This window comes from Coccidioides immitis (assembly GCF_000149335.2).
Source record: "Coccidioides immitis RS genomic scaffold supercont3.3, whole genome shotgun sequence".
Lineage (NCBI taxonomy): Eukaryota > Fungi > Ascomycota > Eurotiomycetes > Onygenales > Onygenaceae > Coccidioides > Coccidioides immitis.
Genome location: NW_004504308.1, coordinates 1,535,087 through 1,560,441, shown reverse-complemented (window position 1 = coordinate 1,560,441; position 25,355 = coordinate 1,535,087). Strand labels below are relative to the sequence as shown.

The window sequence follows — 25,355 nt, the reverse complement described above, 5'->3', positions numbered from 1 at the left end:
TGAGAGACAAAATAATTACCAAATACAACATTGTGGCCATCCAGAAACTATGGAGAAACCCCTTCAGGAACACAACTCACAACCCTATCCCTCAATACTTTGAACTGGCCTACATGGATGATAGAAAGACAAGAGTATGCTTTTTCATTAACAGGCAAATCCCCAGCTGCCACTGGACAGTATCCTCCCTAGATCTCTCAACACTAGCTCAGAATGAGGGCTAGAGAAGAGGTTGTATGCATACACAATGTCTACAATCCAATTCCCAACTTGGAGCCAACAAACAGTGCAATCACAACTCTACAACAGGCCATGCTACAACACCAGGGCAAGGAGAAGATCATAGTAGAGGATTTTAACCTACACCACCCATACTGGAGAGGGGCAAACATATGCAAGGAGGACCCAGAATCAGAGAAACTGCTTCTCCTACTGAACAAATATAAACTAGGTCTGCTTTTCCAACTAGCAACCATCACATACCAGACCAAAAGAGCGGAAACAACAATTGACTTGGCCATGGCAATTCAAGATGCCCTTATTAGATGCTGTGTGACCTACAGGCTAGATCATGATTCAGATCACCTACTGATAGAGATGCTTCTCACTATAGATAACACTGGAAGAACAACCCCAGAGAGATGGCAATGGGAGAAAACTGATAAGAAACTTCTCTACAAGTAACTTTAGCAGCTCCTGCCAGAAACAAGCCCACTGGAGTCACCTGGAGATATAGATGCTAGGGTGGAGACCATGGTGGATGCAATCACCAAGGCAGTGGAGGAATCAACCTCCAAGGCCAGACCAGGATGGACCCCAGAGTGCAAAGAGGCCCGGATGGAAACCAGACAGTTGAGATGCCAATATTCAAGACTGCATACAGTTACTAATTATCAATAGACTCTCCCTACCTGTTTGGCTCCTATGGTTGAAATTCCCAAGGCAGCCAGAGACAACTATTGGCCCTATCTCAAAGATCCATCAAAGTGATGTTATGAAGCACATGAGCTAGTCTACCAGCTCAAAATGTTGAAAATTCCTGACAATCCATTCAAGACCAGAGCAATACAGGAGCATGTGGCCACCATTCAATGTTGTCTATCTTATATACATGGAAGGCCTTGCGCATGCTCCATAGCATCTCTATGGTTACTAAACAAGGAAATTGGTATAGCCCCACCAACTACAGGATTAAAGAAGATGATATAGAGTTTTACCTGGAAGGTAGAACAAGAGATACCTTTGACAGCTGGTATCAATTCCCAATTGATTCATTTGAGAGAATGTCTGACAAGAACTTTGGGAGAATCTTTCAACAAGAAAAGAATAGTATAGTAACTTTCAATAAGAAATTGATGGATGGATACTTGAAGCTAATTGAACAGATTTGTTGTCAACTGAAGATAATGGGCCTATGTCCATTCCCTTGGCCCTGTCAACAGGAGATAACAAGCATACATCCATTCCCTTTGAGCTATCAACTGGAGATAATAGGCCATTGACTGAAGATAATAGGCATAAGTTCACTGCCTTCCTGCCAACTGGAGACAATAGGCCTACTCCCTTCATCCTGTCAACTGAAGATAATTGGTCTACATCCATTCCCTTGGTTCCATCAGCAGTCAAGGAAGCACTGCTAGACTTTCATGAGTCTCCAAAGACACACAACTGAGGGGGATGTTATGTGTTGACAAGATCTTCAAGACAGCATAAGTGGCATCTGAGTTAAGGAATCAAGTCTGCACACCAACTGGTGACAGCAATGCTGAAAGACACATCCCAACATGAAGAAAGAGAGGGCTTGAAAATAGAATCTTTGAACTTTCAACTCATCACCCAGGAAGACAAGCAAATTTCTACTGCTGACCACACACCATGCACTTATGAATTCTCTCTCCCTAAATTGCTCTCTTTCTTCCTTACCTTATTTACCCACTCCTCTACATTGGCCACCACATCAGCAGCTATTTCCATTGGAATGTCCTTATTCATCATACAGGCTATTATTAAATGGCAGAGCACCCTTTATCGGGATAGTATACCCAATTGCTGTCAGGGCTGTTTGAATGTGAGTTGCACACAGCTTGGCACCACCATTTACAGAAACCTCATGTGCAATCTTCACAACATTTTTGATCTGGTTCAGTCAATGTGTTAGCATGTTCCCTGTCCTAATTGATGTTGTATACTTACCTGATGACCATTTAGACTAATTTCAGCAAATATGCTAAGCTCACTCTTCTCAACATCCGCCTTTGCTTCACTGAGAAAGTGGTTGAAAATACCTTGACAGGTGGTGAAATCTAAATTGTCATATCAGAGCTTTAGGTGGATTTGATCAAGAATAGCAGCATCAAAGTTGCTGAAAAGATTTGTGGTGAGAAAGAAAATTCTGCTATAGTATTTGAGTGTATGAAGAAATGTAGCAACAAGCCAGTTCCATTCCAGCTGAAGACCATGTTGCTGTTGTAGGTATACATCAGCCTCATCTAGTAAGAGGACTGCCCCCCAGTCACTGGCAATGTGAAAGGTATGGGTGAGTTGGACTTCAAGCTCCTCAGCATTTGCACTTAAATCCCCAGAAGAGATCTAAAAATAGTTAGCAGACAACTATTTTCAGGTAATGAAAACATACTGAGTAGAATGGCTGTTTGAGTTGTTCTGCAATGGCTTCTGCTGTAAGTGTCTTCCCCACTTCTGGCAGGCCACTATCTCATGATCAGCATGGTTCATATGCTACAACAAGCAAAGAAACATACTGCAAAAGTATGATGACACCTTGTCCCTTGCCTTTGATAATGTCATCAAAGTGTGCTGTATTTGTCACACAGACACAGCTCTCAATGAGAGATTTGATGACTGTTTTCTTGTCTTCAGGGATGGTTAACATGTCAAATGGGCTGTTTGAGAATCTGATCTCCTTGATATTCTCCACAGCAAATTCCCCTAGATCAGCAGTTAGTCTAATGTCAACATATCCCATGGGGTATAAATGCCCACCCCAAAGCTTCTCATTCAGGGAAAAGCCGAGCACTGTTGGACTGCATAGAGCTAGATCATTGTTGTGCATCTCACTAGAATCTATGCCATTGCTTTAGATGTGGTTGATGGTTTTGCTTTCCAGAACCTCACTGAACAAATCAGTGACATGTGGCTTTTTGGTCTCCAACCTGGTGTAGTTTGGGTTCATCTTGCAAAAAAGCCCAGCATCAACCATGATTCCACTGTTCACTTGAATTTTCACAAGTCTGTCCTTCTGAGAGACAAACAAGTGTCCCTGATACTGGCAATGATAGCAGCCCATTAGTGAGACAAATTTCCAACTGCTTGATACCAGGCGTGATTTGATTGCGGGGTCTGGGTGGTATCCCAGGGGATATGCAGGGAGATTTTTGATTTGCCTCACTCCTCAGAAAATCTCTATAGACAAAGTCTTGGTAGATTCACCAAACACCTCCCCATCAAAATCAAGATAGTGACCATGGATTTCAAAACAAATCCCCTTCATTGACTTTTTCTCCTTGCTGAAACTGTATTGAATGCATTGAGGTAAATCAGTTGAAGGACAGGTCACATAGACTAGTGTGCCTGATTTGAAAAAGATCCATAAGAGATTGAATGATATTTTCTGCTGACTCAAGAATAAGGCAAGTTGCTCTGAGATGGACTTATACACCTCCTTGAGATGCTGTACCAGCAAGTCTCAGTGAGCCATGGCCTCATCACCTTGGTCATTTTGCGCGGCACAGGGGCTGGAATACTTTCTCAACTTGGGGAGGAAATGATACAACAAGTCCTGCTTGACCTGTACCATGTCATTAGCTTAGGAGAACCTAGGGAAAGTACACATAACAATACCACAGGTTTGTCTATCCCAAGGTCAGCCATCCTGATATCTTTTAGAATGGCTCTCAAAATGTCTCGCAAACCTGATGACTTGATATTGATGTAGGTTGTGATCACACCAGTCTCATTATCTGAAGGATCATGTCAGCAGTATCACAATTAGGATTGTGTGCTACTTACAAATCTGTTTATGAACAATGAATACATATTTGTCCAATTCACTCATGTCTTGAGCAGGGGGTGAATCAACTATCTTGTAGTTATATGTCTTCTTGTCCCAGCTGTATTCTGTAAGTAAGGTCTGATATATTATATGGGTCTCAGCATACACTTTGTTGACAGTTTTGTATTTCATCTTGGAGGTGCAAACCCTTCCCTTCTCTTGATCCTTTTTGTTGCCATTTTCAGAAATGGTAGACCTGCTTGCTGAACTAGAACCAGGTGATGATCCCTTCATTTCAAGGACCTCTATTAGAAGGCTCCTGAGCTCTTCCCTTGTAACATACTGCTCTAGAGCTCTTGTGGTAGGGGTGTTTGGAGGAGTTAGGGCAGCAGTGGCCTTGTGATCAGGGTTCATTGCTTTGGGCATAGTGATAGTTAATGAAAAGTGGTGTTTGCAAATAGTGTCTGGGGCACTGGCTATTTGGGCTTTTTATGTTTTAAACATGTGTTCATTATCACCTCAGGATTTGGGGAAATCATGCCTTCTTATATGCCATTCTGTGGATAGTCACTGAATGATCTAGCTTCTGTTTCTGCTTGGGCCACCAATACAGATACAGGGGAAGGAGACCATTTTGATCTTGTTGAACTGAGGTGGATCAAGGGTGCGCAACTTGAAAGCTCGCCTGAGTGTCTGTATGCATTCTCATGTCCAATAACTGTGCAGATCTAATTCATCTTTGCATGAAGATACCTCATAATAGCACAGGAGAGTTTCAATTCTCATAATAAAACCCATGGCCTATATTGTCACGCTATCAAGATCACCAAATTCCTTGTTAGAAATGTAACAGTCAAAACAAATGCTTCCTGGTGATATTCTGAGTCTGGAGCCAATTAGAGTATGCCAGGTGATTTTTGCCTCATTCTGCTAAATCCTGTAAAATTTTGAAAATTTGCGGGGATGACAAGCATGTGAGGTTGGTTTTAAAATCCTGTGAAACCCTGCAAAATCTTGTAAAATCTTGCCATCTACCAGATTTTTCACAAGAATAAATGATAAAGAATTAAAGATAATGTCCACCAATGCTCAGCCAGCACTAAGCAGTGCATTTCCCTACATATCATTTCATACAGAGATGAATCCTGTATTTTCTTGGACAAGTGGCTTTACAGATTTGACAAACTCTGAACTTGAGTCCCTTCTTCTGCAATGCCACCATGCAGTTACATCACTTGAAGTCAAGCTTGAGCATCAGGAGCTCAAAAAACCATTGAACAGGAATTGTGACATTCACCACTATCATAGATGTCTTCAGGAACTGGCTAAGCAAATCCAAGTGCAAGGGTGACTTGAGGGAAGAGCTAAGCACCATGCTGAGACCACCATTGGGATCCTAGAATCAGAACAAACAAAACACAATGAAATAGTTTATTGAGAGTTTTTACAGGATATGCAGCATCACTGTGGTTATGATATTGCTTTGCTTTGTGCTGCATGCTTTAGAAAGCATAAGGTAGTGAGCCTTAAAGCCTCCAAGAGAGTGGTCCTTCTTGATCAAGTTAAGCAGGAGTCGCCCACACTGAAATGTCCTGAATTGAGCAATATCATGGATGGCTTTCAGACATCTGCTGTGGTGCCTCATCATAAAAGCAGTATGTAAACCTTTATTGCAGTGACTGCACCAAAGAAACTAATTTCACAATTTGGAACTGGTCAAAGAGCACTCCAGGAAGCATCCCTGCCATGAAAGTATGCTTTGCAGAATAGAACTAGATAATCTTAAGGATAACATTATCTTGAATGCAATAAACTGACAAAATAAAACAGTACAAGAACTGAAAGATGCTAAGAGCTTGCTTAACCTGGTCCCATTGCAGCAATCAATAGTGGAGCTGAAATTAATGAATCTTCTTTCCTTCTTTCAACAGTACCAGAGCAGTTGCCAAAAGCTTGAAATGGTATGTCCATGGGATGGAGATCCCCTACCATCAATCAATTTAACAGTGGAACCCTTCACCAAAATGCGCGCGAAAATAACATTCTCCATTGAACTGAGTAATGTATTTTGTTGATATATTTTTGATTCAAGAGTGAGATCAGAGGAAGTATCAAACTGATGGTTTGCCAAGGAACATGCAACTCAGGCCGCACTCCACAAGAATGATGACATGACCAGGTTTTTGGTTGGGACCTGTTTGTACAATCTTATCCTGCAACCAGATAGCTCCTGCTTCATCATCTCTTTTGACAAGCACTGTGCCAACATTCAAGACTGTAAAATCTGGGTCTTTCAAGTTTGCCTCCCCAGGTTCCAAGAAGACATCCTCCTGTAACTAGATATCATGAGCAAAGATGACCTTTCTTTTCACACACAAAAATGCCCTACCATTTCTCCTACTTTCTCCTCAAGCTGTTGATCATCATCCACTGAAGACTCTGTCTCTTCAAGATTGATTATTTGACCCTTTCCAGTCATAGCCATTGGAGGATTTGAGTGAGAGTAGATAGACAAAATTTAGAAGGGTGACAAAACTTCATGTTCCACAGTTAACTATGGGGTTGCTTTTTTCTCTATTAGCATTCATTTCTTTGATGGTGTCTTTGTTAGGTCCGGCTCACTGCAGTAAAATATGGTGAAATTTTCTGCATTTCCAACGCATGTCATGAAATCAATAAAATGATCATAAATAATGCCAGGCTTCTTCAAAAGTTGGGTAGCAACACATCCCACCAAGGAAAGGTGGGGTCAGGTGAACAATTTTCCTTCCTGAAAGGACAGAAATCTGTAAAATATCAAAAGATTTCATGAATATCTGTGGCCAGTTGACACATGATTGACAATCCAGTGTCAGATGTTGAGCACAATGATGACATTATTTCTTGACTCACTATAGTTGCTGCCTAAGCCTCTTGACTTTGTGCCGCCACATGACTAGGTGAGCTCAGCTTGGATTTACTATCTACCCACTACCACTTAACTCATTCCTCTCTCATTACAGATGATTACTTTATTGGAGGTGATTCTTGCTCAAGGCAATTAGATCAACTGGAATTCTTGCCAACAAATTTGTCACTTATTCAATTGTTTTGTGGGTGTCTCCAGATGTGCACAAAAAGCAATTTTGCTCAACAAAACCCTCTTTTTGACTATTATAAAACATTATTTCTGTAGAGTGGCTAATTACAAAAGATTCTACTGAAGGAAATCAACAATAATATCAACACCAGATATATGCTGTGGTTTTCCTTCTGTTCCAAAGGAACTGAGTGACAAACAGAAGGCTGCAATTGAGCATGACCCACAGCTTGTCAAGTTGTCTGGCCAGCAACAGTCTGAGTCCAGTGTATTATACTCAAACATAGAAACAAGTTTCATTGGTTTTTAAGCCTTGAGTCCTCAAAGATGGAAAACTGACACCATGTTACACCACAAGAGCCACAAACTGATCTTGTTCTCTGCTTGTATGCCTTGTGCATAGCAGTGCAGTTCCAACAATAGTATTCTCCCTCCAAAAAGCACTTCTGTTGCCTTGTATTCTTCAGGACCCTCTCCTTCTCCTTCTCCTGCTGCCACTGCCACTGCTGCTGCCACTGCGCACACAACAAGCTTGAATCAAATATTCCTGGGTATGCATGGTCTGCCTCCCACAAGGGCTCTTGAGTCCAGTTGACTCTCTTCTGGCTCTCTGTATTTTCTTGCAGCACCATCAAGCTTTATCTCTTATGGATCACATTTCCCAGCCTTAATTGCTGATCTGTCACGCATCCCAGTAAACAGGAATTAGTTGGCATTCCAGTAGTGCCAATGCATAGCAGTCCTTGGTTCCTACAGGGCCACATATACTGGATGAATAATCAACTAGTGCCTGGGAGCACTCAGGTCTCTCTTGGAAGGCTGTCCTTACAGCTTCCCAGAGTTTGTAGGCACTAAGGCTATCCAATTCCTTGAAGTGTTCTCTGGCTTGTGCAGATATTGTACTGTTGATTAGGCCATGTAGCCATTTATTCTGAACATTCCAGTATTGTGAAATCTTCAAGTTCTCTGGCTGTGGTGAGGTCTCTTGTCTTTCCAGAATAATCTTCTCAGTATCCACTTGACAAGCTACCTTTAGGGCTTTGCTCCATGCTAGGTAGTTGCTGGCCCCAGCCAGGGTCATAGGCTTCTTTACAGTCTTCATGATCTTCATGAATTGGGTGATTGCTCTGCTGGTTCGCATATTTGTATCTATAAGGTTGCCAACAAATTCTTCTAGTTCATCCTCAGAGTCTATTTCTCAGTCCTCTTCTTCTTGTTAAGCTTTCTTGCTCCAGGTTCTCCTGCACTGTTGCAGGCGTGTTTGCAGTGCTTGCTTGGCCTGACAAGAGGCTTATTTGCTGTGCCAGCTGTTGCACTGTCTTCTGTTGCTGCAGCATCATTCTGCACAATATTTGAAGTTCACTTTCCTCTCTAGACTGCTGCTCATCATTTGGCGGGTTGCCTCTGAGCCTACCTGACCACCTAAGCTCAGTTTGGAGTGTAGAAAGGTGCATTGAAGCCTCCTGGTCAGGAGTTCAGTGCTCTGGTTCATCTGTACAGTTCACCATGGCTTTGGTGTTGCCAGGTGCTTGATTTGCTTGCTAGATGCATTTAGCAGGCGTTTCACTCACTCTCTGATCAGGTGCCAGAAAGCTACAGGGTTCAACTTGCTCTCCAGCTCAGTGCTAGAAAGCTATGGGAGTTGCACATATAGGAGGTGCCTATCTCAATGTACACTCTCTTTAGTGCTTGTAAAACTTGTTATCCATAAGGATAACTGTTCAGGGTGTTGATTGTAAGCTTCAATATCCAATTGAGCTATAAATCAACCTTATACACTTGCTCTTCAGCACAAAGAGCTATAAGCTGATTGGCTTGGCTGGCCCAATTTATCAATTGGCGGGATTCTTGCAGCACATGACAGGTGTAGCATGTTTTCCACTTTGCAGCACTAGTCTCAAGAGAGAAAGAATTTGGTTAACTGATGTTTGTTAACAGAATGCAGCCAATCAGCATACAAATGGCTTTGTAAGAAGAGATTGTCAAGTTCTCTCCCTGGCTGCAGATATGCTAATGGGACGGCCTGTTGCTATTGTCTTGTGCTGCACCATTCATTACTGAAGGCCAATGTTTGACCACAACATCACTTGAGCCAACATGCCACAAGATTCTGGTGATGAAGTCATGCTCATTGAATGTTTCTGGCCCCACCAAACCACAAATGTTTGGTCCTATTACTCTGCTTGCAACCCTCATTGAAAATCAATAATTTGGCCAGTGAACTGAACAGAGCTCTCTTGAGGATTCTATGTGCCCCACTGCAAAATCCTTTGTGTCAGATGATTGTCTTGGCATAATAATGTTTGGCTTTACCTCTCTTAATGATGGCATTTCACTCTTCTGGAGATCCAAAAATTCGCACCAAAGCTACCACTTCTACAGTAAATATAAATGTCTTTTGGTTGGGCCTAGCAGGTAAGGATACTATTCCATCATGTGTCACAGATAATTTGACAAGACTTGCAAGCCTGTAGTCCAGTTCACCTGCAGCCAAAATGCCATGCCTGAAGATCCTGCTCTTAGCATAATTTCTTGCCTTCCAGCTGACAGCATTCTCATATGCTCCGCATTTGAAGAATACAAACATGCTCTAGAAGGGTCTATAAAGAAATCTTCTAATGAAGGCTGGGTTCCACTAGGGAAATTTGGGAAGCAATGCAAAGCCCTATTTCATTACAGAGTTGATGTAAGTTTGATTGTTCGAGAGCACAACATCTTACTGATACTTAATAGTTAGCAAGCAATCCATTCATCTCCCATCTGTGTGGTCTGTATGAAGAAGTGATGAAAGATACAGTAATACTGTCAATGGTGGAGAATGATATTCATCTTCTGCTCTGGAGAATACTACTGGGGAAGGTTTTGGTGATAAGGCCAGTGGACCATGCACTGTCCAAGAATGTTGGGTTCCCAAGATACATCAAAGATTCACACAAGATGCAGGATGTCAAAGAGATTATGCAAGCTCCAGAGGAGGGGTTGCACCTTGGTCTAAACCAGGTTCTGATAATGAATGGGGACTTGGTAATTAGATTTCCAAAGGCTGGAGGAGGTGTTTATATGATGAAGGCAATATACAAGAAATAAAAAACTGCAAGTTAAACTGGCTATCTCATGAGCATCAACCCTTATCTAGAGCAAGAAGACTCTCAGCAAATAGTGCACTGCTAAGGGTTTGATCTGATCTGATTCCGCCAGGATTGTTGAACAAGCTTAGTTGTAATGTGAGGTCCGCCTTGATCTGACTGAATAGACTAATACTCAAAGTCAGGTCAGATTGCAAGTTGGTTCTTGCTAATATGGCCTGCAAGTTACTGTTTTTGTAGAACTGTGAGACTTCTTGCTCCTGGGTAAGAGAAGTCTTGCTTTCACCCACTTCTAACTCCTGCATTCTGACTATGCTTGGTATGTCCAGTATGCCTGGATCCAACATATGGTGGGGTCTTCACTCTTTGCCTTCATCCTCTATAACTCTGGTGTTGGTCACAGTACTGGTGCCACTGGCTGAACAGCCTGAATCAGTGGTCTGGGCAGCAAGGCCAGGAGTAGAATTGGAACTGTTACCACTGACTGTTATTTGTCTTCTTGGCCATACATCATTGCCATCACCAATTTCCACACAGTGTTGCTTTCTAGAAAAATACCAGGGGTTTAGCAGTGAGGTTTCCTGAAAGCCAGGGGTCCTTTCCATGCTAGCTGTGACTGTTGATTTTTTGGTACCCAAGCCAGATGCAAAAGTGCCCTTGATTGAGAAACCATCACCTATAAAATTTATTAGCCCTGCAGCTCTGTATGTTGTTGGGTCAGAAGGGTGACTTGCTTTCTGAGTTGGTTGGAGTTGAGTGTTTGTATTCAGGCACACCCACTGAGCTTGGGCTAGTAATTGATGCTGCAAAGGAGAATGATCTCCCATTGCAGTTGAATTCACATGATTGAATCCTTAGTCATCTTTAGTGAATGCATGTCTTTTCTGGGTGATGTTTTACCTTGAACATCTAGACTAGTCAGTCTCAGAACATGATTGACTTCACCCCTCTTGCAGTTCATTGCTTCAGATGATCTTTTGTCAGCTATAATCCAGTGAGATAGTTCTGTTTTGGCCACATGAGCTAGTATATTAAGTCCCTCCAGATTGTAGTGAGCCATGTTCAGAGTATGCACAACTGGGTTTGGCAATGATTCATCATTAAAGGACACTTCAAAGGAAATGTCACCATGCTCTGCCAGTGGTTTGCAGGAATTGATACTGTCCAGTCCATTCTCACCAGCCATGATCTGAGGGTGTAGGCTTTCTGGATCTGGAGCTGGATGCTGAAAGAGATTCAGCATTCTAACTGCTAAACTGCTGTTAGCTATCCTCCTGACACCCGAGGATGATTCACTATGCCCTTCATGGTTCTTGGCTTTAGTAAAGCCTAGGTCAAATGGGAAAGGCAATGGCCAACCTTCATCATTGTCCACCACCCCAATGACTATACACATATTAGCACCAGAGTATTGAAACAGCATTCAAGACAATGAACAGTATTCACTGAATCCCTGTTCGCGTGGTGCAACTGAGTTGACATTTTGTTGACTAAACATGGTGCTGATTTGTGGGTCATCTTGTATATGTCTAATTATCTCATTCAAAGCTCCTGAATCTGTTAGAATTGAGACAATAGATTGACCAGTCCAGATGTGATACCTTCATAGACTGCTTGGGCCTGGTCCATTTGAGGAAATATAGTTTCAGCAACCAATTGTACAGAAGTATACTCCTCTTGTCAGATGAGTAGATCATAACAACTTTGAAGAGCAGGATACCTGATGTTTCTGAATAGTTCTGCAAAAAATGAAAACACTATCATGGATTCATGATAAGCAGGATATTGCCTCTCAGCAACAAGGTATTTCTGTCCCTGCTTGATTCCAAGGTACGTGGTCTTGTCATCAGGTATTCCTTTGTACTTGAGGAATTCATGAATAGTAGCAAACTTCTCGCGCGGTGGCTTGGGATTGGAATTGTTGGTTAGAATATCCACATGAGATGAGCCACATGTCTGTTTCTCCCATGCCTCCTTCTCCAAAGCCAGTGACCACTCAGTAAGAAAACATAGGTATTTCTCCTAGTTGGTTGAGTGTTTTGATGCCAAATGCAGGTCAGTGACATAGGGGTCTTTGTTTGTCCATGTTCTCTGAAGTAAATCCTCCACTGGAAGACTGAGAAAAGCATTGATTTTTTCTAAGATCTTCAATGAATGATCAAGGAGTTTGACAGTGGCTGGGGCATGATCTTCTGTGAGCTTCCTGTGAACTGACCCAACTGCCTTCCTAACAGATGCCTCTAAATGAAGAAGTGTAGCTGAAGAAGCTGAAGTTATCACTTCAAGAGCTTGACTGACTTCTGGCATGGAGGGCTGTATGTCCAGCATTTTCCATCAGTTTTGCAGATCTGGTGTGGAAGAGATCTGGCATGTTCTTGAGATCTCTGGTGAATGAGGGCATACACATAGAGTGTCAAACACTCTATGTATGGGGCCCCTATCACTGACTAACCCAATTCTAGAGCGGGGAGATCCCTTGGTGTTTTCTCTACAAGCTTGACTGGTAGGGAAAGTATGTGGTGTTCAGCTGTGTTCCTAAAATTTATGAGTGCACTGATCTCAGAATTCCACAGTAGTATAGAGAGGCTAAATTGTCTCTCTTGCTGAAGATATCAATTGCATTCTGGATTCTTGCCTCACTGTTGCTTTCTCACTGCTCTTGAGTTTAGTTTTGCTTGCTGTGTGTTGCAATACTTTCTCTGCAAATCACTCTTCCTTGATGGTGCAAGTCTCAGGGTTTGTGGAATGTTGTGGTTGTTTTGCATGTCATCCTCTCCGGACAGGAGCTTTGAGATTTCCATTGCTGAGCAGAGATGATCCAGCTCTTCCTGGAATACTGCTATTTTTATTGGCACTGACTGGGTATCTTCAGCTTTCTTCTGAGAGATAATAATCTGTGTTCTCTTGTCCTTTGACTCCTCTGAATACATTATAACCTTAAACTTCCTCAAAATTCTGCTCATAATAGAGCCACAGCCACCCTTCCTTCCTTGTTGAGCATCTTGTTTTGCAATATCACCCACTGGCTTAGAGTGGTATCCAGTTCCGGGATTTCCCATCCTGGTCCCAGATTCCCATCCCAATTCCTGTCCTGAGGACAGGATCAGGTTGAAGCTCAGCTTAATGGAATGGGACTGGGTTGTTTAACAGCATATTGGGACAGTTCCATGGGAACTGGAATTGGGATGGGATTGGGACCAGAATCAAAATCTAGCTAGTAGGACAGGCCCGAGACCTGACATGACAAAATGGGATAGGACTGGAATTTTAATATTGTATATGGGATGGAACCAGTAAAGTGTAGAATGGGACTGGAAACTCCAGTCTCATTTATGTTGTCAAAAAGTAATGAAATTTGGTAATAATTCTAACATAATTTTATTAATTTATTCAACTTCAGAAAAGTACCAAAATTTGATAATGCTCTTTACATAATTGGATCATATTGCAAGCTATTAGCTACTTGAGTCTATCTATTGATAATGTTGACATATTTTCTGTTTCTTATCTGAATTAAGTAGTGGATTTAGCAGGCTTGCAATCTCTTTCTGTATAATCTCTGAAGTATCTTGATGATCTTGATTATCTTGAATAACTTTCTTGACCAACTTCTCATGTAATATGAGTGCTTCATCTAGTATATGCATCTTATCTCCATGTTTAAGCAGCATGATCTTCTTGATTGTAGATGCATGAAGCCATGATTGTTGATAATAACATGTATTCTAAGTAATATTGAAAACCTGTTCTACCTCAACTTCTGTCAAAGATATAGCCAGAATATCTCTTGTTATTCAAGCAACAGTTGAAAAATCAGGCTCTAGTATTCTTCACTGTTCTAGAATTAGAGCTCAAGATGATATCAAATTCTTGTCATTTAAATATTACTTCATTTCATTTTGGAAATTTGCTTGTCTTTAATGGAGTCTCTCAAAAATCATTTGCTCAATATTCTAGAGAAGTTAGCAGAGAAGAAATCAGAATAATACTTATAACAAACATACATTATTCACATCAAGTATTACTTCTCTTGACTGTTCATATTTCTCATAATGCTTTTTGTAAAATCTCAAAATATATTATTAGTATGTTTCATGCTCATCACTGATCCAATTCTCTGAATCATATGCTCTCATGCAGTATGATGAATGGAGAGCAGTAGCTACAGCTAGCAGCTCACTCTTTATATGCTCAGTATCACTATAGTATTTCTGAAATTTCAAGTTGGCAGCTTTGATAGCTTCTTGAATATTCTCTCTTGTTGTCAACTGTTGGATCTTGTCCTTCTCTCTTTCTAAATGCTGGAAAAGATGATTGTACATTGCTCATACCAGATGAATTGTTAGATCTGTTGTTTTGAACAGTATCTTGATAAATTAACTGAATGGCTGCAACAGTTCAACCATATACTCTAGCTGCTTCCAGTCATGGTCCAATAAGTAAAGCCTTTAGTATTTTGATGATGAGTTCTAGATTCATAAGTTTACAGCTTATTGAAGCAACAAGGCACAAACATACATCTTATAGATGGAATTCCATCTTGTGTGAACATCTTGAATCATCTTGTGCTGGTTCTCTTGTTGATATTCTCAGAAACATGCAGCAAGTTGGGGGGAGGTATTGATTGCATTAGCAACAAGACAAATCTATTGTCAAGCAAAGATTAGTAAATCAACTCAAGTATATCAAGACTGTTATCAAATTTCATTATCTTTCTAAGAGTATTTGCAAATGTGTCTGTTGATGCTAGGTCATCAGTAATTAAGCTCTCATTAAAGATAGTGAATAGAGTATCATTGTCTGGCTGAATCTTGAGATTGCAAACCAGCTCTTGAATCACAAGTTAAATCACATAAGCAAGACAGAGTATTGTCCCACTCTCTGCATTCCAATCAGTTGTCTTGTTCAACTGCTGCAATGCTGACCTCAACTGATGTGTAAGATGTACTTATATAATACCATTGTTTGATACATTGTCACTTGTAATTGCAAGAAGATTGCTCTCAAGCCTTCATACTACTAGTAATTATTGCAAGTGATTTCAATAAGAAAAAGATAATATTCCTCTTTGACAAGGCATCTGAATTAATGGTCTCTTGCATATTATGAATTACATAAATGTTGATACATAGGATTTCCTGAATAGAGCAGAGCATTATTTGAGAAAAGCAAAAATTAGAATTAACTGTCTTGAGTTTAAAGAAAACACATCTTGTGTGTGAATAATCAATACTTGTCACATTTTCCATCTTGCCAATGTTTTCAAGAGCAAATGCTATCAGCTTCATTCTGAGAATTATATACCTGCTCTGGTAAATAGAGCTGTATTGATCTGTAGTCTTGAACTCTCTAGTCTGTAGCAGAGAGATCTTCTGCATGATAAGAAGCTATGTAAGCTTATACTTCTGAATAATGCAACTCTGATGGTACTGTATGGTCAGTATTAGCTGCTAGTGGTCAAGAAAGTCCTCTGGCTAACAGATCAATGGTGAGTAGTGGAGCTTTACAGCAGTGATAAGCTATCATTATTTTCAGTATCTAACAATCAATAAATCTGCAGAAATGCAGAAACATCTTATATATATATACATACATATATATATGTTTGTTCATGGCTGCAAGTGTCAACACACATCTATCTTAATTATGTATAGACAGAGCTGAAGTAAATTATTAAGAAAGAGTCTCTACTATCATTATGTCTTCTTGCAAGCATTAAGAATGAATTCATATGGTTCAAGACAATTACTCTGTTTTAGAGAATATAGGCTGCATGTGTCATCTGGTAAAGGAACTGCCTCAGGTATTACAGCAACATCTACAGCTGATACATTTTCTGAATAGAGATATAAAAGATGCTGCTATTCAACAGCTATTTCTCCAGCAATACCAGGAACAAAAAAACTTCTTAAAGAAAATTATACTGCAGTTGAATGATTCTACTGCTAGCAAGAATAGTTCTCTTATGTTTGTGGAGAGTAACTCTTTCTCTGCTACAAGCTGTACAACTAATCAGAACTTCTGCCATGAGAGTAAATTATATTCTTGCTTATGATCTGTAATTAATCATAATTTATCTGACATTATACATGCAAGACTGCTTTTTCTTTTCTGTAATGTGATCTGCATATTTGTCAATGATTTCTCTAGTCTAGATGTAGCAATCACCCAGGTGAAATCTTGAGCTGAGATTGGCAGTGCATTAACCCTGCCACCTGCCATTCATTCAATAATTATGATTATTATCTCTGAGACAAGTGGGTCAACAGCAGACATTCTTCCAGACAGCACATGTATTAATGCATTCTTCTTCTTTCTGAATGTAGTTCATTTCAACATCAACCAACAATTCTCAGTTCATTAGCTGAAAGAGAAGGTTTCTTACCAGGCTGCATTGACATATATTACACATCAGCAATACTACTGTTTATTTTCAGCACTGCATCTAACTGAATTATTTCAAGATGCAATAATATATACTTCTAACAGTACTATTGATCCATTTGATTTTGCATTAGCAGCTTGAAAACAGCTTAAAACTCAACAGAATAAAGTGGACCATCTTTCTATTTTTTTAAAGCTCACAATAGATAACAGACTATCTTATAATGCCATATCTTCTGTTGTTGCCTCAAGTATACTCATGGATGCATATTCAGAGAAGATACATTGTAAGATGATTTCAGATAACTTTTCAAGAACTTAGTTCACTCTAACCTGTAATATAGACTTTGATCTCCAAGTTATTTTTAATTCATTTTATCAGCCAAGATGTACAAAAACATTCATTCAGTTATCTAATAGTACAGATCACACAGGCTTCCAGTGTAATAATATTCAATACCATCTGAAAAAGTTCTTTTTCAAACTAAAGACTGGGAAGTAATCTGCTGCACAAATTCATACTGATAATCTAGACTCCCTCAAGAAAAACCTGAAGTTCTTTATATCAAACCAGACCTGCTTGATCTGTCTCCTTCAAGTATCAGAGTGTATACTCCAATATGGACACTTAACCTGTAATGTTTGTGTTCAGATCTTCAGCCATCTAGTTGTTGATCACAAAGACCATTTTGATATTAGAACTTGCATGCTCTGTAGTGACTTAAGTCCAAATCTGATCAATCTTAAACTAAAAACAGTCAGAGTAAGAATAATTGCAATTGCCAGAGGAGGCTGCAGAGACATTATATTATTAGAGATATTGAAGTCCCTACAGACTCTTCTTGGTGACTGTCTTTTGAACAAGATGTTTAACTTGACAGTTAGGACTAGCTCAGGTATACTTCTCTGACTATCATCTACAGTTGACAACCTCTCACTAATTTTGATATAGGAGGGCTGATTATTCTGGAGATATTTATATTAAAATGAAGTATTAAGTACTGCTCTACAGTATTTGAAGATCTTCTCAAGCAATATTTTCACCAGTTCAATGGTTCTCTCTGGCACCACACAAGATCTATCATGCAATGGCTTTTATTCAATGCCATGTATAATAAGAAAGTCTTAAAGAATTGCTTGCAACAAGTATTCAGCACAGTTTGGCAGCTCTTTAGACACATACATGATACTGTTTCAAGCACTAAAGTTGCTGTATCAATAATGAAGAACAGAAACATTCCAGCATTAATGGCAAACTACAACAGCTTCTCCTTCTATAAAAGAGGTCAAGGTGCATCTGAATCCATAATGGTTTACTACTTGACTTTCTAATTCAAGTTTGATGCAGGCTACACATTGGTCCAAGCAAAACATACTGATGATGAGTCATTTCTATAGAAAGCATGAATTTTCATCTGTCTTATATGTGATCAACTTCTACTGACTCTACATTAATAAAGAAAATACACAACATCTGCAGCTTCAGTGTACAATGACTGCTCTTTTATTAAGCTATTAGACTAATAATTGACTAGTTATTTCAAGCCACTACTTACTGCCAGAGAAACCTTTACTGATGAAGAACTCTGAGTTCCAAACTCATCTGATATAGCACACCAGAAAACAACAGAAATATGGCCAGACAATATTAGCACCAACATGATTCTTGTCCTCAGAACAGGTATGCCACACAAGAAGAACCAACAATATGGCCTGCAAGAAAACTTCATTATACAGCTCTGGAGATTTTTCATGAGTTATCTAGATGGAGTCAAAGCTTTAAGAAAGACTAAGTCAAACATCTTTTGAGTTAATCCTTCTGTTCCTGAACTATCTAGACTGAATGACTGGCATAGCTTATTCTTTCTTCATTACTCTGTTCATCTTTAGCCTCATTCCAAGCAAGAGCTTGTTGAGATAACAATCAAGTTACTGGCCTCTAGTCTCTTTTTTGTGCTTGATGTGCACCTACAGTTCAAGAAAGAACAGTATTACTGCCATGACTTCATCAGATGTTAAACAGACTGTCATACATTTATCAAGACTCTTAGCAAGCTAAATCTCTTGAATATCAAGTTTATTACAGCCTGTAAGATATTGACTAAGTGTGGTTTGGACAGTAATATCTGCAAGACCTGCTATTATTATTGTAAAAGTATCAGTTTTTATGTTCAACATTCAAGTAAAATAATCAGCTTATCACTACAAACAGCCAAAAATACATATCATAATCTGAGTGGGTTTTCTCAGAACATGAAGTGATTTGTCCAGCAACAAGATCTTGATGCTCACTTTAGCACTTACAGCACTTCTAGTACTCTCAAGTGCAGCATATGTAACCAGTGCCTCTATAAAATTTGTCTCAAGCAGAAATCAAATACATTGCCAAAAACAATGAGAAAGCATATACAGATTAGTTGACTTTCTTAAGAATATCAGTTCTATATTTTTAGGGAGCAGGTAGAGCTATTTTTTCAATAAATAGACTATATACCTTGAGAAAGAAATTTCATAATTTAATTTAAGCAGTCTCCAAAACTCCAGAAAAGTTCCCAAGTAAACAAGAGTGAATACTATAATAAAAGCTCTAGATGGATAAGTGGTGGAGAAGCCTGAGAAATAGTAAACTGAAAAAGTAGGAACACACAGAGCAATTAGCTCTGTAATCACACAGCTACACACCAGCAAGATTGGCCTCTGTGTGTACCTGCACCCCTACCTATGAATGTGAATGCAGAAGAACAATACTGAATGCAGGCAGGCTATAAATAAATAAATAAAGGGTTAAAAGCCCGGGGGGAATAAAAAGCCTGAGGGGGAAAAAATAAAAAGCCTGGGGGAAATAAAAAGCCTGGGGGGAATAAAAAGCCTGAGGGGGGAAAAAGCCTGGAGGGGATAAAAAGCCTGAGGGGAATAAAAAGCCTGAGGGGGGGAAAAGCCTGGGGGGAATAAAAAGTCTGAGGGGGGAAAAAAGCCCAGAGAGGGGGAAAAAAAGCCTCCAGAAGTGGTGAGGGGAGGGGGAGAAGCCCTACTGCATTTCTTCATTTTTGCATTTCTGCATTTCCACATATCTGCATTATAGTTAGAGCAATATAAAACCTCTCCTATTCCTCATGGAAATAACCAACATAAACATGAAAAAAATAAAGATACTCTTATTGCCAGGTGAAGTGCCACATGAAGGGCCAAGGCACTCATCTCAGAAGAAGAAATTCACATCCTCATATATTACCAACAGAGGTGGGACTGATTTTCAGCAGCACCATCTAATCAAGACAGCAGTAATCTCAGAAAAGAAGCCAATTGGGGAGATTTCAACCCAAACTGCTACTCTAGCTGCCAAACCACAGAAAGCATTCTCTGGTGTTCCAGCATCATCTATCAAGAAACATTCTATCAGAGAAGGAAATACTGAATCTTCCAATACAGTTTACACATCATCTAGTATACTCTAGCAAGATGACCAAGTGCACACAGAAGAAACCTCCAGCACACTTCAGAAGAATAAGAGAGAACATTCTCTTAAAGAAAGAGTTTTTGACTATTCTGATTTAGATCAGGCATCACCTACTACACCCTAGCAAGATAACCAGATACATGCAGGGGAAAGCTCCAGTACACTCCAATAGAATAAGAGGAAACATTCTCTCAAAAAAGAAGTTATTGAATATTCTAATCTTGAGCAGCTCTCAAGTGGAATAACCTTCACAGAAAAAGAGATCATGGACCCCATAAAGATCATCAAAAAAATCTATAAATTGAGGTCTTGGGAGAGTTCACAAGTAATGCAGGCACTTTTCATCTGGAAGTCAGATGAGCATCCAGATATAACTAATACAGTTGCTGATCTAATTCTTAAAATCAGAGATCACTCCAACAGAATAAAATATGATATCAAGAGCATTGCAGCATGACACAGCCTCCAGAAGAATATACTAGCTCATAATATTATTCTTGAACAGCTTGGAGCTCCAGAACAATAGAATTACTGCATTAATTATTTTCAGAAGACTACTGATCTCATAATGTCTGATAATTCAAGATACTTCTTCTCAACAAATAGTTTCAAGAAAGCTCATGAAGCTTCTCAGAATATCTACACTATTAATCTCAGAGTTAATAGTAGATATCTACAGCTTCATTACAATATTATTGCATGGGTTCAATCTTCTACAGCTGAGTGTCAGGTATTCATCATTTATGAACACCAGAGAATAAAAATAGCACTATTAAAGTCAAGCTAACAGCATTCTTTCAACAGATATCATCTCCCCTAAATGAGATATCATGACAGACTGACATCAGAAAGAAAAACCTGGCTCACAAATCAGGCATCACTTAACAGAATTCAACTTGTGACTAAAGACATTAATGAAGAAAGATACTGTATAAAAATAAAGTATCTTAACAGTCAAGTCAGTTATGAGTCATTAGCAAAACTATACATACTATTTTATCAGAGTCCAGTAACCATCAATCAACTGATTCAGAAGCAATACCTGAGACAGAAGCAAAGATTTCTCAAGGCACTCAAGATTAATGAGACTGCTAATGAAAATCTAGAAAGCTCTTTCAACTCTTTCTGCCCACAAAATCATGTCAATACTATATCATCACAACAACATCTTAAATTTGACCCATTTCATCCTCAGAAATTGGCAGTTACACAACATTCTAGCAGAAAGACCAGCAAATTTCTCAACAGAAGACAGTCAAGCTTACAGCAAGTCATAATAATTAGATCAAAGTCCAGTTAGAAGAAAGATTCAAAGCCACATGAACAGTTTCAGTTAGTAGAGAACATTTTTTTACTGGGGGAAGAGAGCTCAGTTGAGTTAGTCAAGAAAGATCTAGCAAGCTCAAGTTCAGACTAATATTAGTCAGCCAGAAATAATCAGCAGCAAGTTGCCAATAGCAAGACTTCTTCTTCAAGACATAGTTCAGTTACTGTTGAAACAGCATCTCACTCAAGACTGGAATGGAGCTTTATGAACTTCTTCTCAGTCAAGAAAGAGCAATGAGTTGGTTATTTTCACTAGTTTTCTCACTGATATAGTATCTTCTGTTTTTCTGTTTGCAGGCCATCTGATAGAGAGGGAAAGCTAGAAGATAGTTTGAGCTGGTCAATACATAAGACTTTTGAATTGGAGATTTTGCACATAATACTGTAGTACCATCAGATAATCTGTTTGTTCTAGCTATTAGTAAATTTAACATTGAATGCAGCTTCTTAGAGGCTGGTCAGAAAGAGGCTTCCAAATCCATTGAATTCATTATTAGTGATAACAGCAGTGGAAGTTGGTGTATAATATCAAAAATACAGATATCTGTCTGATTAATCTTCTGATCACAATGGTATGCAGTGCAATGGAATAAAACTGCATTTAATGGCAAATCAGACTTATTAACTGTCACACTATAAAGACCTGTTGATTTGATAAGTTTAAGACTCTTGATTTTCTATCTAAAAAAGTGATGAAAATCAGCTCCTTATACTTATATTCAGTTATAGGCAGCAGAGATAATCTGCAGGTAGTAGCTATGCTGTCTTGTGCTAGTCTTGATCACATTGTGTAAATCTGTTGACAATACCTGATCTTGACAATACTTGAAGAAACCTATACTTGGAGAACAGTTTTCAAATAGATGAGCATGTAAGATTTTTCTATATATAGTCAAAGACATCCAGATATCCATCAAGACCAATGTGGTGCATACCACCAGGATATGAAATATGGAATGAGAGCCCTATAGATTGAACTTGCCAGAATATTGACTTTTGGAAAACCTGGCCTTCAGAACCCCATGTATTAGGGTCAATCTCTCTCTTATGTGCTGAGTTAAAAAACTTACTGCATAAAATAAAGTTCCAGATAGCAGACAGCCTGCTTTTGCCAGAGTGAAGAGAAAAACTTTTTCTTATCATCACACATTCAATGCCATGATTATCCAGAAAGAGGAATCTGGCAGGATGCAAATGAAAATCAAGAGATGGTCAAGATATCCTGTCCCCAAGAATGATCTGTAGGTGGACTCTGGAGGTAGATGGTGATACTTTTACCACCACTCTTTTGAAATTTACAAATCAACTTCAGAACATGATCATGGCCTACAGAATCTGATTGTAAATATGATAATTCAACACTTGGCTATTTTGTGATGGGGAAATAGTAAAATGGCTTTCTCTGTTTGCAAACACAGAGTAATATCTTTTCAGATCTCAGTAGTCACCTGTGTGAGAACCTGCACATTTCTGACCAGGCCTGATTGCTCTTGATGTGGTGCATGCCTGTAGATATAAAGTCTGACTGATCTTCTGCTGTCTGAAAGAACTGTCTTCTTTTGTTTTCTCTCTCTCTCTCACTCTCTTTTTCTCTTGCTCTTCCTCTCTCTGTGCTTGCATAATCTTTACTCCAGTTGCATGCCACTCTTCTTGTCTGGTGCTCTGCTTATCTTGATTGTATACTTCCTGGCTTCCCAGCTTTCTGGCTCTCTGATCCACTGTCTAGCCAGCTTGTTCTCTTCTGTTCTCTGGATTGTCTGATTCTTTCTGTACTTGTGTGGGAGTGGTATTCTTTACTTTTGTTATCTGCTGACTGATCTGGCAGAGGCTTGCAGAACAAGCAGTTGTGTGAACTTTTTCATAATAGACAGAGCCAGCCAGCCCTTCTTCTTCTTGCTTTTCTCAGAACCTGTGTGTGAAATCATTTGATTCAGCTGCCTCTTCAGCTGCTGTATTGTCTTGCAGGGAAGACAGGCATACATGTCTTAGTTGGAGGTGTTGTGTGGTGAAGCGGGGTACGATGGGATGCCTTGTCAAAGTAGGCGAGTTGGTTGAGATGGTGAGAGCGCAAGAAGGATGAAAAATCACAACATAGTAAGGATGGTAATGGCCGAGTAGTAAGAACAGAGAAGCATGCCTTAACGGACGCCTAAGCTCATAAGGAATAATAGTACTAAAGAGCCTGTACTAACACAGGCAGCTCTAATGAGGAACAGTGGCAAGCTTCATGAACAAGAGATCTTCATATTCTCTAACTAATAACCAAACTAGCAATAAAGAATGAGTGTGTAGAAAAGTACAAAGGTGCGCGAAGGTATTGAGCGAGATACAGGGGCTATGGGTGGTTTATATAGCTCAGAGATAGTAGCTGAGGGGGTTTTGCGCCTCGGACTGGAACAACCTTTGTCCTAATATGGTACCGGAATCCCCACTACAGTGGTGATCTCTGGTGGTTTCAATTATAGCTGGTGCTGGAAGGGTGATCAGCTGGAACAGTGTTTTTGACTGCATTGTGCATGTCTGTTCAGGGGAAAATTCTCTCATGTGCTCTGATATGCATGGACTGGACTGACTAACTTTTTGACTTTTTGACTTTCCATGGCTTTCAATGACTTTAAGGGGACAGATCACAGAAGATGAGAATCAAGATAGAATGAAAAGGGCTCAGGAAAGTGGGGTGAGAGTTCTGAGCTAGCAGCCATGCTATACAATTGGTGAATCTCCTACAGTGGTACAGTTGGGAGAGAGAAGAAGAAGAGAGAGGAGAAAGCAGAAAGATGAGAGAGATCAAGAATATTTAAGAAAGTGATGTTTCTGTGCCTCTCAAGCTGGCCTTCTCTTTGAAATATCCACCATCTTATTGTCTGTCTTCCAACTTACCAGTGATTGCAACCAGTGGTCTCTACAACCTTTCCAGCCATCCACCAGCAATTTTGCTATGATTTCTCCCAGTGCCAGAACAATGAAGCCTTTTGATATCAACAACATAAATGTGGTGGATTTGACTGGTGACTCTGATGAGGAGGACACCATGAATGCAGATATGTTGCTGGATATGTTTGGAGTGTCTGGGCCTGAAATTACAGCCACTTCCACACTAGATATGATAGAAGAGTCACAGACCCTAAATCAAGCCTGGATATGTTATTCTGACCTTGACCTTTGTGGATAATGATCTGGGCAGCCAGATGGGTGATTGACTCCCACACCCCCCCAGGAGGTTGGTGGCTTTGTTGTCACTGGTCCCAGCACTGTCAGCACTGATGGCGCGGGCCATTGGTGCCAGTGGTGGGGAGTACTGGAGATGCTGGAACTGAATGTGTGTCCCCACTGCCACCTGATTGGGTGCTGTGCGAGCTCACAGTGCATGGTTATCTCTGAATAATGATGAGCAGTGTTGGGGATGTAGAGTATTATACTTTGACTTTCTTCAGTGTGGATGAAGCCCATGCCAATCACACACCACCAAAGCTGTAGATCACCATAGGATTGGCCCTGAAGCCACTTCCCCTCCTCCCCTGAAGAGATGTTGGGCTGGATAGCCCTCCTGCTGGATCTGATGCTGTGTGTGAGTGGCCTTACTCAGGTTGTATCTGTGTTTATTGTTTTCTTGCCTTGGTGGATGTAGTCCAATATGCATATCATACATGACCTTTTATTGGTAGACATGACTCTGACTTCCATCTTTTTCTATCAGCTCTTCATTGTTCCTATTGTCTTCATTGTTTGTGATCTAGACTGATATCAGAACTATCTAGATGTTGAGGCTTGATAAAGTAGAAATCTGACTTCTGCAAAAGTGACTCTGAGTCACAATCTTGGTGCTGCCTCTGAATATGCTCCTTGAAATTGTCCTTTCACAGCCATATCTTTCCTGAATTGCAATATTGTGCCGCACATCTATAAACTAGACTGCTGTCCAACACCCCATGAACAGATTTCTGATGCCTTTTAAGTTTGCTTTGAGTTGGAAAGTGTCTATTGCAGTTGCATATGTCATAACTGTATTTCTTG

The 25,355-nt window shown here is 39.9% G+C and overlaps 7 protein-coding genes across 7 annotated transcripts; 2 read left to right on the top strand and 5 right to left on the bottom strand.

Annotated features, from left to right (window-relative positions):
- Nucleotides 1-1,984: 1,984 nt before the first annotated feature.
- Nucleotides 1,985-4,435, bottom strand: CIMG_08361 (uncharacterized protein; the record flags this gene model as incomplete). The annotated part of the gene is made up of 8 exons (XM_001241197.2): nucleotides 1,985-2,137; nucleotides 2,194-2,303; nucleotides 2,457-2,589; nucleotides 2,636-2,708; nucleotides 2,760-2,946; nucleotides 3,727-3,805; nucleotides 3,859-3,977; nucleotides 4,027-4,435. 8 exons carry the CDS (start codon nucleotides 4,433-4,435, stop codon nucleotides 1,985-1,987), a joined length of 1,263 nt encoding a protein of 420 aa, XP_001241198.2.
- Nucleotides 4,436-6,120: 1,685 nt separating this feature from the next.
- Nucleotides 6,121-6,494, bottom strand: CIMG_13230 (uncharacterized protein; the record flags this gene model as incomplete). Its single annotated transcript, XM_004444992.1, has 2 exons — nucleotides 6,121-6,339; nucleotides 6,399-6,494. 2 exons carry the CDS (start codon nucleotides 6,492-6,494, stop codon nucleotides 6,121-6,123), a joined length of 315 nt encoding a protein of 104 aa, XP_004445049.1.
- Nucleotides 6,495-7,793: 1,299 nt separating this feature from the next.
- Nucleotides 7,794-8,199, bottom strand: CIMG_13229 (uncharacterized protein; the record flags this gene model as incomplete). The annotated part of the gene is made up of 2 exons (XM_001241199.2): nucleotides 7,794-7,838; nucleotides 7,918-8,199. The coding sequence occupies 2 exons, from the start codon at nucleotides 8,197-8,199 to the stop codon at nucleotides 7,794-7,796; spliced, it is 327 nt and encodes a 108-aa protein (XP_001241200.2).
- Nucleotides 8,200-9,588: 1,389 nt separating this feature from the next.
- Nucleotides 9,589-10,175, top strand: CIMG_08364 (uncharacterized protein; the record flags this gene model as incomplete). The annotated part of the gene is made up of 2 exons (XM_001241200.2): nucleotides 9,589-9,774; nucleotides 9,822-10,175. 2 exons carry the CDS (start codon nucleotides 9,589-9,591, stop codon nucleotides 10,173-10,175), a joined length of 540 nt encoding a protein of 179 aa, XP_001241201.2.
- Nucleotides 10,176-11,012: 837 nt separating this feature from the next.
- On the bottom strand, nucleotides 11,013-11,803 carry CIMG_08365 (uncharacterized protein; the record flags this gene model as incomplete). The annotated part of the gene is made up of 3 exons (XM_012358518.1): nucleotides 11,013-11,560; nucleotides 11,621-11,725; nucleotides 11,776-11,803. 3 exons carry the CDS (start codon nucleotides 11,801-11,803, stop codon nucleotides 11,013-11,015), a joined length of 681 nt encoding a protein of 226 aa, XP_012213941.1.
- Nucleotides 11,804-12,455: 652 nt separating this feature from the next.
- CIMG_13228 (uncharacterized protein) lies at nucleotides 12,456-13,233 on the bottom strand (the record flags this gene model as incomplete). Its single annotated transcript, XM_004444990.1, has 2 exons — nucleotides 12,456-12,558; nucleotides 12,815-13,233. The coding sequence occupies 2 exons, from the start codon at nucleotides 13,231-13,233 to the stop codon at nucleotides 12,456-12,458; spliced, it is 522 nt and encodes a 173-aa protein (XP_004445047.1).
- Nucleotides 13,234-23,949: 10,716 nt separating this feature from the next.
- Nucleotides 23,950-24,513, top strand: CIMG_13227 (uncharacterized protein; the record flags this gene model as incomplete). Its single annotated transcript, XM_004444989.1, has 2 exons — nucleotides 23,950-24,018; nucleotides 24,259-24,513. The coding sequence occupies 2 exons, from the start codon at nucleotides 23,950-23,952 to the stop codon at nucleotides 24,511-24,513; spliced, it is 324 nt and encodes a 107-aa protein (XP_004445046.1).
- Between the last annotated feature and the right edge of the window lie 842 nt (nucleotides 24,514-25,355).